Source organism: Natator depressus, chromosome 3, assembly GCF_965152275.1.
Source record: "Natator depressus isolate rNatDep1 chromosome 3, rNatDep2.hap1, whole genome shotgun sequence".
In the NCBI taxonomy this organism is placed as follows: domain Eukaryota; kingdom Metazoa; phylum Chordata; order Testudines; family Cheloniidae; genus Natator; species Natator depressus.
Genome location: NC_134236.1, coordinates 26,066,310 through 26,080,984, shown reverse-complemented (window position 1 = coordinate 26,080,984; position 14,675 = coordinate 26,066,310). Strand labels below are relative to the sequence as shown.

At 42.8% G+C, this 14,675-nt stretch overlaps 2 protein-coding genes across 3 annotated transcripts in view; one reads left to right on the top strand and one right to left on the bottom strand.

Moving 5' to 3' along the window:
- The window catches only part of SMC6 (structural maintenance of chromosomes 6), a 96,398-nt gene extending 90,125 nt beyond the window's left edge, over positions 1–6,273 (bottom strand). The window contains exons 1-3 of one of the 2 annotated variants that reach the window (XM_074947565.1): positions 6,117–6,273; positions 2,031–2,179; positions 16–133 (exon numbers count right to left, since the gene is read on the bottom strand). In XM_074947565.1, the coding sequence (XP_074803666.1) occupies positions 16–133; positions 2,031–2,174 (262 nt within the window). In that variant the 5' untranslated portion in view covers positions 2,175–2,179; positions 6,117–6,273. Of the gene's footprint in view, positions 1–15; positions 134–2,030; positions 2,180–2,965; positions 3,096–6,116 lie in introns of those variants that run through there. The other variant, XM_074947564.1, reaches the window with a different exon arrangement.
- Positions 6,274–6,401: 128 nt separating this feature from the next.
- The window catches only part of GEN1 (GEN1 Holliday junction 5' flap endonuclease), a 34,044-nt gene continuing 25,770 nt past the window's right edge, over positions 6,402–14,675 (top strand). The window contains exons 1-3 of the mRNA XM_074946800.1: positions 6,402–6,508; positions 13,089–13,295; positions 13,763–13,949. Coding sequence (XP_074802901.1) covers positions 13,135–13,295; positions 13,763–13,949 — 348 coding nt within the window. The 5' untranslated portion in view covers positions 6,402–6,508; positions 13,089–13,134. The remainder of the gene's footprint in view (positions 6,509–13,088; positions 13,296–13,762; positions 13,950–14,675) is intronic.

Genomic DNA, 14,675 nt, shown 5'->3' with positions numbered 1-14,675 from the left:
AAAATTAATACTTACTTCCATTGTTTCCAACCACAAAGTTTACATTGGATCCAAACTGAAAGGGCCCCAACATTGAATGGCACATGAAGTTCTTCAATTGGATGCTTTCAATTATCCCCACTTCCCCTGAAGTCTACAGAAATATCATGAAAATGACATAAATCAAACACAAATGTGAGTCACGTAGAATGAGAAATTAAAATGAGAGCTTGGTGATAAAATGGCAGTGGTAACAAAAGTCATACTTTTGTAGCCAAAACAGGACAACAGATGGAATGGCTTTAGGTGATGATGCATACAAATTACACAACAATATGAAAATGTATAGTTGGTGGTGTAATTCAGACATAAGGTAGCATTAAATGCAAATAGTTATCAAAATCCTTCATTTATCAAAGATAGTTTTAGGGTACATCTACACGGCATACTCCTTTCCATTAGCATGTAGAGTATATACACCACAGACACCCCTCCGGCATGGGTATAAATAGCAGTGTAGATGATGAGTCACTGCGTAGATTAATAAAGACACTTCCCGAACCCTGTGGGTATGTACCCGAGTATGTACCGTACAGGGCTCTCTACTTGCCCACACAGTGCCTCCCTACGTACGCTGCCCTATTTAGCAGTGCAGTGTCCTGCTGTTGGAGTCTTCCCCTGCAGCAGGGAGGCAGTGAGGAAAGGCTCCAACAGCTCCCTGCTTCTGGGGACACATGTAGCTACACACAGTCGTGTGGATGCAGCCTGCTTTTCACTGTGGGGTGTAGGTACACAAGAGGTATGCCGTGTATATATAGTCTTAGTTTTTCCCCTTTAAATTACCGAGTCATGAACTTCTTACACAGCATGCTTTTATTATTTAGCTTCCATGTGGTATAATTTTCTTCATACACCATATAGATTTTGTTTGTTTGTTTGTTTTAGAATAATCTTTACTCTTTTTGAACAACTTTCAAAGTTGGGAAGAAGGAGCTGAATTTAGAAGCAGAAGGGATAATCCAGTGGCAAAATGTTGAAATATATTTTGTTAGAAAGTTTTTAGGGTAAAGTTAAAGCTTTTGGAATACATTTCTCTGTACTTTGTTTCCTAGAAACAAGTAACAGTTTTAAGCATATATAAAAGCCACCTGTAACTTGAGTTCTCACATCAGACAACACAACACTGCATTTGAAGAGCATTTCTTCTTAAAGCATTTTTTCTTAAAATATTTATCTCATTATGACTCATCTACTCTAGAGAGCAATAACGATGACATTCATCCTCATTTTATTTTAAATTACCACTTTACACAAAAAAAAATATTTCAAAAATATGATTCTATTTTGATGGTGTCACAAAGTATTTGGGATATGTTTAACAAGCTACAGTGGCTCCAACTGCTCCTTCCAAGTCACTCATTTATCTTTTAAATACTTCCCACCCACCCCCCATTTTTGTGCAACATAAAATCAACCTGCACAACATATTTGGTTCATTTTTGGATGACTAACCAAACATTTTGTTTCCTTAACTTGGTTGCCTATGTTTTTTGACCTCAGAAGTAATGCAACTGACTGTGGTTGCCAATGCAACTTATGATTTTAAATTTTAAACAATGCTTAGATGCCATGAGTATGTATTGCACAAATTATTAAAGTTGAATTTAAAAAAACGTAATCTTTACTGTCTATTCCAAAGGACAACTGGGGACTGTAACAGGCTGTAAAATTTATAAAAGGATCAAAACAGAATGCTTCAAGAAATTGTGTAACACGTGCGTATGAATCTGAGGAAGAGATCATTATGGTTGATAGCACCCTAAAAAATTATTCCAGAGGAAAGATGTTTCCTCAAATGTAGCAGAGGACAACTGAAGAAGACAAGATAGAAACATCACTGGTAGCTTTATTTTCATATTGTTCCCTCTGCAGCCTACATGCAAGACCCTCCTGCTTTACAATCAACCTGAGTCAAACTGCACTATATTTATACCAGTTTGCTTATTTCCTCTTTTTCAACACTACCATTTCTAACAGGACACCCATCTTACCGACTGCGAACTGGAATTACTGTCAGACTGAAACTGTAAACGTTCTTCTTCATCAAGCTCATCATTAGATTCATCTGTGTATTCCTGTCTTGGCCTTTTGTGGAATCCAGGTTTTGAAAAGCTTTCCTCTTTTCTCTTACCCATAAGTACTGAAAAAAAAGTAGGGTAAATCGTAAGTTCCAGTTAGCTAAACGAAAAATATCTCAGATTGTAACACATAGGTCTATATCGACGTAAAAATATGAATGATCACAAAGAGCAAACTGACAGAATCTGCCCACTTTTGAAGCAATATTGACATGTCCCAGTAAAACAAAGTGAAAATTAAGTCGGACAAAAAGAAAAAATTTTGAAAACCTAAAGCTGAGCAAACCCAACAGAGAGGCATCAGTGCTGGTACAATTATGGTAATGACGACAATTGGACTATAAATGGATAGCTCCTATTCAACTTAGAGATTTAGTTATGACACTAACAAAGTACACATTGTACTGGAATTTATTTATTTCCACAGTACCAAAGTATGGTTAGCACTACACGAAGCATGGGCGGGGGGAAGCACACTTCTGCATCAAAAAGGAACAATAAAGCTTCAATCATGCAAACACTCATGCACATTTTAATTTTATGTATCTAAGCATTCCCACTAACTTCAGTGGATCTGCCCAGTAAGTAAAACTAAGCCTGTGCAGAAGTCCTTGCAGGATCCGGAAATGTCAACAGTTTCAAAACACTACTCCAATGTTAAAAGATTTCTAACTGGTTAAGTTCTTCTACTCAGGATCTCAACTTTGTATGACACACGATTTACTTGAAAAATATCTTTCATGAACATACAGCAAGGGCACAATTTTACAAGTTACTAAACACCCTGTGCAAGGTGCTTAGAAGCCCTGAACACTGAAGTCAACAGGTGTTAAGAACTCAGTACTCACCTCTACAAGATAAAGCACTAGCTGGCAGACGAGGACTGGTTTCAGATTTAAAAAAAAATAAAGAATTACCAGTCTTAAAGAATTTAACATATCCAAAGTTAACAGAGCAAGTGAAGTTACTCAGCAGGTGAGGCTCAAGAAAGATAAATCCCAAGTGCATACAAGTGGCTCTGTCATTAGACCATGAAGACACTTGTCACTTGACAAGTTTACAGACAGCGCAGAGCCTATGCTGAAAGCCAGTCACTCATAGCCTAAGGAAAAATAAAACAGTATCAAGGAGGCCTTACACCAGGGTTACATCTGTTCCATCCTACTTCCTGTTTGATTGAAGAGAGAAGAGACAAACAGATAAAGATAGAACAGGGTAAAATCACCTCACCTGCTGTCAGTAAGAAAGCTGGGCTTACTTTGTCATTGCAGAGACAAAGTCCCCCTTTCATACGTTTCTGAAATGAACCCAACACAGGTTTTAGATGTTGTGTAGAATATAATATTAAAGAATTAGAGTTAACTTAAGTTTGGTTAAAGAAATACGTGTTGTAAAGAAAAACACAAACCAGTGTTATTTCAAAAATTAGGGCCGAGGTTAACCCACATGCAAGGGAAAAACTGTTGTTCAGCAAGGAGCGAAGAGATAGGGAGGAAAGGCCTTGGGAAGACAGGAGATTGTAAATCTTATCTGAATTAAGACCGGAAATAAAGATGAATTGTCTCAATTGTTTTTAGGTGAAGTAGATAATTGGCAATGACATCATTTGTTCATTAAAGGGCATTAAAAAGTAAGGGTTCATTGCTAATACCTGCCTGACCAAGATGATCTAAGCACTCCTAGGTTTAGCCCATTTGTAAGTATCTTCATCAAATGTTTATAAATGTTTTATATTACTGTTTGGACATAGTAAATTACTTATTATTTTGACTTTTTAGTCATGTTTAGAGCAAATAAAGGAATTTATGGTTAAATTGGTGTTGTGGTAATACACAGCACGAATAATAATTAAGGCCAAGATTTTGTCATGGATATTTTCAGTAAAAGTCACAGACAGGTCACAGGCAATAAAGAAAAATATCCATTACAAAATGGGAAGCTGCTGGGCAGCTGCAGGGTGAGGGTGGCTGGGAGCTCCGGGGGCCCCTACCACTCATGGAGGCTCATAGCTCCAGGGTCCCCCTCCACCTGCAGGCATCCCCCTGCCACGTGTGGGGAGCTGCTGGGGTAATAATAATTCTAGCATGCTGTAATCAAGTAAAGATTAGGACTGAGATTTTCAAAGTTAGCATTAATTTTTATGGGAACTGAGCTGAAGAATTCCTTTAGGCACATTTGAAAATTTCTCACTGTGTCTAAGAGACAAATAAACAAGTGTCACAATTTAATTATGTTGTTTTCCTATGGAAATTATAAGCAGTGAGTAAGCTTTTAAGATTAACATTAATGAAAAGAAACAAAAAAAATACAGCTAAACTGGTTAATTTTCATTACTAAGGCCTCATCTATTCTGGAGATTAGTTCTGATTGATTAATCAGTGGACAACCACCAGCGTCATGACCAAATTTTTCCTGCAGATATGGAAATATTAAAAAAAATTATATCTTTCCTTCAGATAGTAGAATACAGTTTCATTTGGGATGTAAAGTAACAACATGGACTGAATAATCATCACACTCTTCACTTCAGCCACTATAATTGATGAACAGCAATTTAGAGTGGGTTTTCCTTGGGGAGGCAGAGGAAAGAGTGGAAATTCTCCCTAGTCACTCTTTTGTTACCAGAATTATTTGTTCCGTTGCTCAGAACATTCAATAGCTGTCTTGCTACAATATATTTCTTCCCCTCCCCGCCCATATTTTTCTGTAGTGGTCTTTCACCAAGTATAACAATAGACTATTCGCCTTCATCAGCAACTCTAAGATTTCAGTGGCTTCTCCCTTATTCCATCCTTCTCTAGTGATTTTACAAATAATTCACCCTAAAGGAAAGTTATAAATGGAGCACCAGAAAGAAATAACCACTCTTTGTCCTAAAGCTAAAAATAAACCCACATCACTTCTCAACCACACCCTGGCTCCAACTAGAAGAGTTTCCCATTCCTTCTAACCTTGTGTAATAGGCAATATGTGACAGTTTTAGGATTGACAATCTGGAAAGCATCTAACACACTGCGAGTACTACAACGAACAAACATGTGAACCCTGGTTCCTGAAACTGTCCCACACAAAAATATACTACAGAGATCTGAAGACCAGGCTAACAGATCCCTCTGTTGCAAGGTACCATATTTTGTCCAATTACAGAATGGTTTCCAGATTTTGCAGACCACTTCCATTGGCCTGATCTAGTGTACAGAGACTACAGTTTATCATGCTGACCAGTATTGTCTCACTGTTTACACGTACTCCGTTGTCTTTAGCTTAACAAAACAGAATTTAAGGGGTATCTACATAGGGAAAGAATATACAATGGGCTCTTCAGTCTAGCACAGAAAGATAGGACACAATCCAATGGGTGGAAATTGAAGCCAGATACATTTAAGATGGAAATAAAGCATAAATGTTTAACAGTGAGCATAATTAACCACTGAACAATTTACCAGTGTCATGGTGGAGTCTCTATCGCTGACAGGTCTGAAATCAAGATTAGATTTTTTCTAAAGGTAGGCTCTAACGGATACCAGTATTAGTTCTAGGCAGTCCCGGGTTATGATCACAGGGGTCACTTCTGGCCTTGGAAGCGACGAGTCTTGTCTGTTTCCCCTAGTAAGCGCTTCTGGGCAGGGGCTGTCGTGTTCTGTGTCTGGGCAGCGCCGAGCACAATGGGCTCCCTGGCCCCCAGCGCTCACGAAAACCAGGATCTAGCTTAGTGGCACCTGGGGGTACAATACAACCCAACAGTTTTTGATACACTGGGAAGACCCACGTTAGTGTGACCACAGGTTTCCCACGGCCACCCAGGGACTTGGCAGCCTGGCCACCAAGGACGCCATCCTAACGCGCTGCCCAGCAGCTCCACCGGCCCGGCGAGCGGGGGCGGGGGCTCAGGCGACCCCCACTTCCATGAGGGTAGGGCGATTTGCCTGCGCCAGCGGCTGTGCCGGAGAGCCCCGCGCACACCGCGAGGAGAAGCGGCTCCCCAGGCGCCCCGCTTACCTCGCGGGCAGGAGGGCGGGGCTGCGGAGAAGGAACGGCCGGTATCGTTAGGATCCGTTTAGATTTGAAACCCGCTCCGAGTCCCAGCGTTCGACCCCGCGCTGCGCTGCGCTGCCGCTGCCGCTGCCGCTGCCCCAGCCCCAGCCCCAGCCCCAGCGAGGCTGCAAGCCTGCGACCACCGGCCGGAAAGGGAAAGCGGGCGCCCCAGGTCCCCGCGCCTGAGTGCGCACGCGCGGCCCGAGTACTTCCGCGCCCCGCCACCTTGCGGAGGTGGAGCCGCTTCCGGGAGGGAAGGTGGGAGGGTCCCGCGCCAAATACGAATCCGACGCCGAGGCCGGGACTGAGTGATACAGTCTGTAGAGTGCGACGTCGTGGTGCTGCTGGCCGCACAGGTGGGACCCCCTGGAGACTGGTTCGTTTCCCAGCCCCCACCCCGCTTGGGCTGTTCCCTTCTCTCACCCTCCTCCCCACCACACCCGCGTTCGGTGCCCAGCCCCCACCTCGCCTGGGCTGTTCCCTCCTCTAACCCCCCTCCCCCACCACACCCGCGTTCGGTGCCCAGCCCCCACCCCGCCTGGGCTGTTGTCTCCTGTCACAACCCGTCACAACCCCCCCACACACAAACACATCCGGGTTTGGTTCCCAGTCCCCTCCCTGCCTGGGGGGTTTCCTCCTCTTTGCGTCCCATCCCACACTAGTTCTCCCCTTACCCTCCCTCCCGCCCCCCGGCTCGGATCCCCTCCCACACTCACTCTCCTGACACCCAGGTCACATCTTGGTCTCCCTAAAATATCCAACCCTGTGTTACATCCCAGTTGTTCCTGCTTAGCATCCTGGGGATGTGTGTTTATATTCGGACCTCATCAAGACTGTTACCTGCTTCCCACTGTGGGGACCTGAACTCCAATCCTGGCCTTGCCCTGGCTCTATTTGTCTGTGTTTCCTCCACTGCCCCACCCCAAAGATCCACACTGCAACTCTCCTCTTCCCCACTCTGGTGCCATTGCACCCCAGAAACCAGTGCAGGAGCCCTGGGTGCAGTGTAGCCTATAGTCCCCCAAGAACCTAGTATCAGGAGTGAGCTGCAGCGGTTTAGTGAAAAGAAAAGGAGTACTTGTGGCACCTTAGAGACTAACCAATTTATTTGAGCATAAGCTTTCGTGAGCTACAGCTCACTTCATCCGATGAAGTGAGCTGTAGCTCACGAAAGCTTATGCTCAAATAAATTGGTTAGTCTCTAAGGTGCCACAAGTACTCCTTTTCTTTTTGCGAATACAGACTAACACGGCTGTTACTCTGAAACCAGCGGTTTAGTGGTGGCCCCCCAGGGATATTAGTTGACAGTTCCTCCATGGAGCCGGAAGCACAGGCATATGTATCTGATGCAGTTCGCAGAATTCCCTAACACCTGTCCTTTCTGCAGCAAGAGGGAGACTGTGGTGCACATTTGCATAGAGAAGAGGTCCCCAAACTGTGGGGTGTACCCCCTTAGGGGGTACAGAGGAATATTTGGGGGGACACAGCAGGGCCCAGACCAGCCCCCACCCGGGGGGGGAGGGGGGGTTGTGCAGGAGCACCACCCAGCTCTGCTCCCAGCCCTGGCCATGGCTCTGCACCTGGCTGCTGGCTCCCACCATGGCCCAGCTGCAGCCCCAGCCTTGGACCCCTTACCTGGTCCATGTCCCCCTGCCCCTGGAGCCACAGCCTCCTGGGGGGGGACAGACAGCAGTAACGGGGGGCAAGACCCTGAAAACCTTGGGACACTCTACTCCAATGGTCTTGAGGGGCTGCCACCTGATGAACCTCCTACTGAGGTTCTGGCTGCACTTCTCCCCACACCTCATTTACACACACCCCATCCATGTCCTCAGAAAGTCACAAGACCTCGTTGTCAGCCTCCTGGCACTGGTGTCTCTGTGACTGTGGGGTTTATTTCTGGTCCCTTGTCTCATACATCCAAGCAAAGTTCCTTGGGCAGTGTCCACTGGCTCCCTAGACACCTTTGAGGAGCAGTGTGCACTGCTGAGTGTTCTCTGGTCTATTTCTTGTTCTAGTTCTCTGCTTTTTAACTTTTGACCCTCCCTCCATTCTTGTTTGTTCATCTGTTGCCCCAAGACTTCAATTGTGGCCTGGGTGAGTGGATAGACCTTTAGTTCTGGGTGGGCCGTCCCAGTACCCACAATCATAGGTGCTGACTCCATGGGTGCTCTGGGGCTGGAGCACCCACAGAAAAAAAAATAGTGGGTGCTCAACACCCACCAGCCCCAGGTGTTTGGTGGCACCCTGAAACAGCTGATTGTAGGCTGGGGGAGGGCAGTGAGCAGGTGAGGGCCTTGGGGAGGGAGCAGAGCAGGGGCAGGAAGAAGCGGAGTGAAGGTGGGGCCTGAGGGAACGGGATGAAGTGGGGGTGGCCCTAAGAGCAGAGTGGGGGTGGAGCACCCTGAGGGAAAAGAAAAACTCAGTGCCTATGCCCCAATGGGTTCAGGATTTTAGTGGTTCTCTTCCCTTCCCCCCTCCAAAATCCACTAATGCTGAGAATACACATGGATTGGTAAAAGTATTGGTATTTTAAGGGCAGATGCAGCATTGTGTGCAGCCTAACCAGCTAGTAGCATGGGGACTTAATGGTTTTATTCTTGTGTTTTACTTACAGAAAGAAAGAATTGCAAGTGTTTAATCTTGTGCAACGTGTCTTTTTATATTTGAAGAGTAAGACTAAATTGCACAGAATGTGTTTTGCGTTTCATTTCATAAAACTTTTTCACTCTTTTGTCCTACTGAAAACAAGGGGATATCCCACAAATGAAATAGCAGTGGGTGATGCACTTTGGGAGCTTAGGTGTGTTGGCAAAGCTGTGTGGTGATATCTCAGGACTTGGAATACTGGTGAGGATTGTAGTTCAAAACAAGTAATTGCAGAACTCTCCCCTGTGGGGAGATCTCAGTAGGGGAAGGGCAGGGGAACTGTAGGGCAGAATTGAGGGGCATTGGCCAAGATTTCTTGGATAAATTTGCATAGTCAGATGACCTGTCTAAAGCAAACCATTAATTGTCATCAGCTTTAAATTCGTTTACTCATTTTAAGTACTCCTTTTGTTTTTGTTGAGTTAATTGTAATCATGTAAAATGTTCATTGTTTGTAGACTTACTGGCTCTAAACTTTTAAAGACTGGTTTGGACCTGATGTCAGTGTCTGTATTGCAATTCACTTTTGTGGAAGCCAGACCAACTCCCTAAATTTTGTTGTTGTTTTTGTTATAACATCAACAGTGTTTTAGGGTGATTTACAGACTTACAGGAAAAATAAGGTCCTGCTGTGAAGATGTAACCTTCTCTAAGGTATAGAAGGTGGGATGGGAGATTTGGTATAACTGAGGCCCCTGAAATAAAATCTGTTTAGATGGGTCTTTTGCAAAGAGCCCCATTCAAGACAGTACAGTTTTCTGCAAGATGGATTAGCACCTAAATCATTTAAATGACAAAAATAAAAGAACCTCCAAAATTTATTATGGCACGTCTACCTACTTCAGCAACTAATATACTTTGTTTGAATCATGGAAAGGAAAAATCACATCCCTAGTTATAAATTAATATTTTACTATGGTGTTGAGAAACATTGTCTTGTTTTATTTTTCATTTTGTAAGTTGCCTTAGCCACATTTTTGTCTATATAGCTACTTCTGCATGTGTATGGAATTAGAAATACTTTTTGATGCATTTATCCTCCCTTTGCATTAATACTGATGTGCTATGTCATCATAGTACTAATAAACCAATTAACACAAAGGTTATAGGAAGCTATATAAGAAACGTAGACTGATTTATAGGCAACAAATGGTAACATCAAAAGGGCTTTTTGCTAAGTGTTGTCTCGTTCACCTCCCAAAAAGCTGGAAGTCCCAGTTAGGTGGTAAGAAGGTTAATTTTCCCCCTGCAGAGTGCTCTGTTCAAGGCTTTCTATTTTTTAAAGGTAACTATTGGAAATATTAAAATATTATGGTGGCAAAAAAGAATACTTCTGTGTAGTTTTAAAGCATCTTTTATCTGAGTAAGTATATACTGTTGAGGCTACTACTTAGCAAATGAGTGTCTCTGCGGTCATGTCTACACAGCAACTAGACACCCACAACTGCCCCGTACCAACCACTCAATCTTGGACTGCAGGATTCTTTCATTGCTGTGTAGACATCTGGGCTTGGGCTGGAGTCTTGGTGCTAGGACCTTGCAAGGTGGAAGGGTTCCAGAGCTTGGGTTCCAGCCCAAGCCCTGAAGTCTACACAGTAGTGGAACAGCTCTGCAGCCCCAGTTGGCTGGCACAGGCCAGCCCCGGGTGTCAGCAGAAACACAGCAACTAGAGTGGGAAAAATCTCAGTTTCCCGTTTCTGTTCTCTTGCCTGTGCTGTTCACAACATCAGATTTCTTACAGTGCAAGAGGTAGCCCAACACACAATTTTTTTTTTTTTTTTTAACAGATTTGCACTCAGGGCCACTTAATTTCTTACAATGCCTGTTCTGGTACATAAAACTTCAGAAGCATAGCTATGCCAATGTATTTGACTTGTATTACTAGATCTTTCCAAATGCCCATCGGGCACAAAAATGCTTAATATAAGTCATCAGCTCTTTACTAGCCAATTAATTAACTTCTGGGATTTCCCAGCATTTAGAAGCTGAAGTTCTTAAGTTCTTAGAGAAAGGAAGCCTACATTGTTGCTAAGGGGGATAGTTTTCTTGCCAGATGCAGTACTACAATTTAGCAGGCATGTGCTTTTTCTCTCGTTAAATTTATCTGTTTGAAAAATTATATTGGCTCCCACTGCAAAGCAACTGGTCACCTTACCATTATGTTTATGAAAAGAAACAGCAGCCTTTGGGCTTCAAAAACCAGCAGAGAAGCCCTTTGCTCAAGAGCAAAAGTATCAATATCCAGTAATAAACTAAAGCAGAAATCTTTCAAAGGTCAAACAAGGTAACATTTCCAAGCTTGGATTCTTAAAGGTAGGAGCGTAATTAAGTGACCTGATTGGGGCCAGGGAACAAAGGTGCTTAACCACCCAGAGTGAGTGATTTCCCTAGAAACCTGCTTCAGTTCAAAGGAAACTGTATGTGGTCTGCACTTCTGAAAATCAGGCTTATTTGAGTGAATTAATACAGATTTAGGACCTGCAAATTCCAGAGGCATGGACCATCTACTGGGAGAATGTAACCCCTGAAAATCAGTAGTGAGAAGTCCTTCAATTAGAACAACTTGTAATTCCTGCAATGAGAGCAAGAGAAATAACTGATCAATTAGCTGAATCCCAGGTATATAGGGCTTTATACTTCTTTGTTAGTGTTGCATTAACACTGTTTCTCTGATACCCCTTTTCTGTGAAAGCCACATGCTCAAGAGGCTGCTAGATGGCAGCATTCCTCATCTGTATCCAAACTTCTCCGCGGTTGTCTTCCTATTTGATACGATTTTGACCTACAGGGTCATGATTTGCTCTCGAAAGTAGTGCAAAACTCTTTAAGCACAAACAATCTTTTTTCTTAATGTGACAATGTAACCTGATTGTTGTGTCATTTCTATGAGAGATTTTCTTTATTTCAAAAGTAAAATAGACACATTCATAAACCATTAACAACAGTGATTTTAAAAAAATCCAATTTCTATTTAAGTCTATTTCATATTGAAATGTAGAGAAATAAGCATAAGGAAAATGTATTCCTCCTCCTTCCAAGAGGAATGGATTGGTGTTGCGGTGAAGAAATGGACACTAGCAAAGAAGCAGGGTAGAGGTAAAAGGCTGATATTTTAAGAGTGGCAGGGGGTGCAAGTGAGAACAGCACTGGAAAGGAGGGTCGGTTAAGGCTGAAGGGGATGGGAAAGAGGACGAGAAAACAGAAATAAAAGGAAATCAGATTACAGGAAGGAATGGGGGAGGGATTCAGGAAAGGAAGAATTTAGAGTCATAAGCAGAGAGAGTCAAAAGGAATGTATCCCATTTAATATACTGGGGTAGATCCTCAGCTTGTATAAATGATCATAGCTCCAGTGTGGAGCTGTGATCACTTCCACCAGCTGAGGATCTGTTCCAGTGTCTTTCTGGTTGTGGACAAAAAGCATTATTTCTATAAAAGTAATTCCCAGATGTTCGATGGAAGTGGGAACTTCAAGAAGAAATAAAGGAGCATGAATTTCAAACAGTCTCACCCTCAGTTTTGGAATAGAAAGAGACAATGGCATGTATCTGTGCTCTTTTCTTGTAGTCGAACAGAAATATGTTTATCCATAGAAATCCAGATTTTCTGTGAGAAATGATTGGGACAGTAGATGTTCAGTTATCATGTAAAGTGAGAAAGAAGTACTTCAGATGTAGATGAAAATGATTTCTTAAACTGGACATCTTTACTATTCTGTTCAGACAGCACTGTAGCCTGTTTATAATAAAAGTTGTCCTACAAGGAGCTCATCCATTAAACAAGGGGTTTATAAACTGAAATCTCTAAATATTTGGATGGCTTGATTGTGTCCTTCACTTAGTCCAGTGGTTCCCAAACTTGTTCAGCTGCTTGTGCAGGGAAAGCCCCTGACAGGCCGGGCCAGTTTGTTTACCTGCCATGTCCGCAGGTTTGGCCGATCACGGCTCCCAGTGGCTGCGGTTCACTGCTCCAGGCCAATGGGAGCTGCTGGAAGCGGCGGCCAGTACGTCCCTCAGCCCACGCCGCTTCCAGCAGCTCCCATTGGCCTGGAGCAGCGAACCGCGGCCAGCGATCAGCCAAACCTGTGGACGTGGTAGGTAAACAAACCGGCCGGCCCACCAAGGGCTTTCCCCGCACAAGCGGCGGAACAAGTTTGGGAATCACTGACTTAGTCATTAACAGTTATTTTTAGAAGTACTTAGAGCACTTACTTCTGCCCCCCCCTCCCCCCCCCCCCCAAAATTACCACATTCCATATTATGAGCTGTAAACTTTTGTTTTGATCAGTCTTTACAACTGATGCCCTCACTTTGGCAAGGAGGAATTCAGGACAATGGGAGTGACTAATCTATGGCAGATCCTGGAGCCTGTGAAAGAACATGTTCATCTGAGAAGTCTCAGGGGAAAAACCCTTGCTGTTGATTTAAGTCTGTGGGTGTGTGAGGCACAGACTGTTAAAAAGATGATTGGAGTAGTCACCAAGCCTCATCTTAGGTACAGTATCTTTTTTTTTTCTCCCCCTTTTTTTGGGTGGGTAACTGTAACCGGTAAGTGTTTGAATCTGTATGATATAGTTTGCTCATTTGGTGCTGTGCTTCCAGAGTTATGCCAAGGTACTTCCAAAATCCATGGTAGTCCATATTACCATATAGTTATGTACCTGTACAAAGACTTGCAATACAAAATGGTATGAAACCTTTTCTGATGTTTTTGTGTATGTTTTCCAAATGGCAGCTATAGAATCTTTTTGGGTGGATGGAGAAGCATTGGGGTAGGGCTATAATCCAATTGTCCTTAAGGTGTTTCTTTTGTTGTTTTTTTTCCTTGGTTTGAAACTGTGTAGGTTTCATTATGAAGTTCTGACCAACATGAAATTTCCATTTAGTGTATACACACCAGTTGTCATGTGGCTTAATTTATAACTAAATTTTTCAGTGAAATTATTTACTTTGTTAATACAGGAATCTATTTTTTCGAATCTCTTCTTTAACCTCAATGGAAATCAAATTGGTGTTTGTGATGGAGGGGGATGCCCCAAAGCTGAAAGCAGAAACAATCAGTAAGAGGAATGAGCTGCGCTATGGGTCTTCGAAAAAACCTAGGGCTGCAAAAACAGGGAGATCCTATTTTAAATCCATTTTAAAAGAGGTGAGTGATAGAGGAATTTCATTATTTGTGGTATTAGAGAACGGAGATGGAGGAAAAAACATTTAAAAAAAAAAAAAAAGGAAAGAATTTACAATAAATCTGACAGAGAAATGACTCCACACAGATTTTTCAATGAGATTCTACCCCCTCCCCCAAAATTTGCATCACTTTGAGATTGGATATAAATCCTGTAATTTGTTAAATTAAAAGTTTATGAACCCCCTTTTTTTGTGAAGTTCATATAAACTTCTTGGGGCAGTGTGTTCCCATATGTACTGTACAGCATTGAACACAAAGATGTCACTCACTGCAGAATGATCATTTGAACTAGCACATGTAAAAATAATGATGCACACTCTGGAGTCTACACACTTCGTAGTCTCCCCTAACTATGCAAATTTCAATACATTTTCATAAAACCCCAAGGTATGCATATTGACAGTAAATCCTAAGTAAATATAGTGCCTGTTAATAGTTCTAGGTTGACAATGCTGGAGACTTGTCTCTAGCTAAGCACACAATAGGCATTATGCAGGTAGTGTTGGTACAAGCTCTCTTCACCATTCCTTGGATGCATCTTAAACCTGACTTACTCTGTTCCATTCCTTAATTTCTTTGCTGATCCTGGTAAGAAGGTGGACTATTGTTGTGGTGATTTTGGCATCAGGACACCCATCCATTTGAAAGTAGATTGAAATTCTAGCACTTCTTCTAACAGCTGTTGCA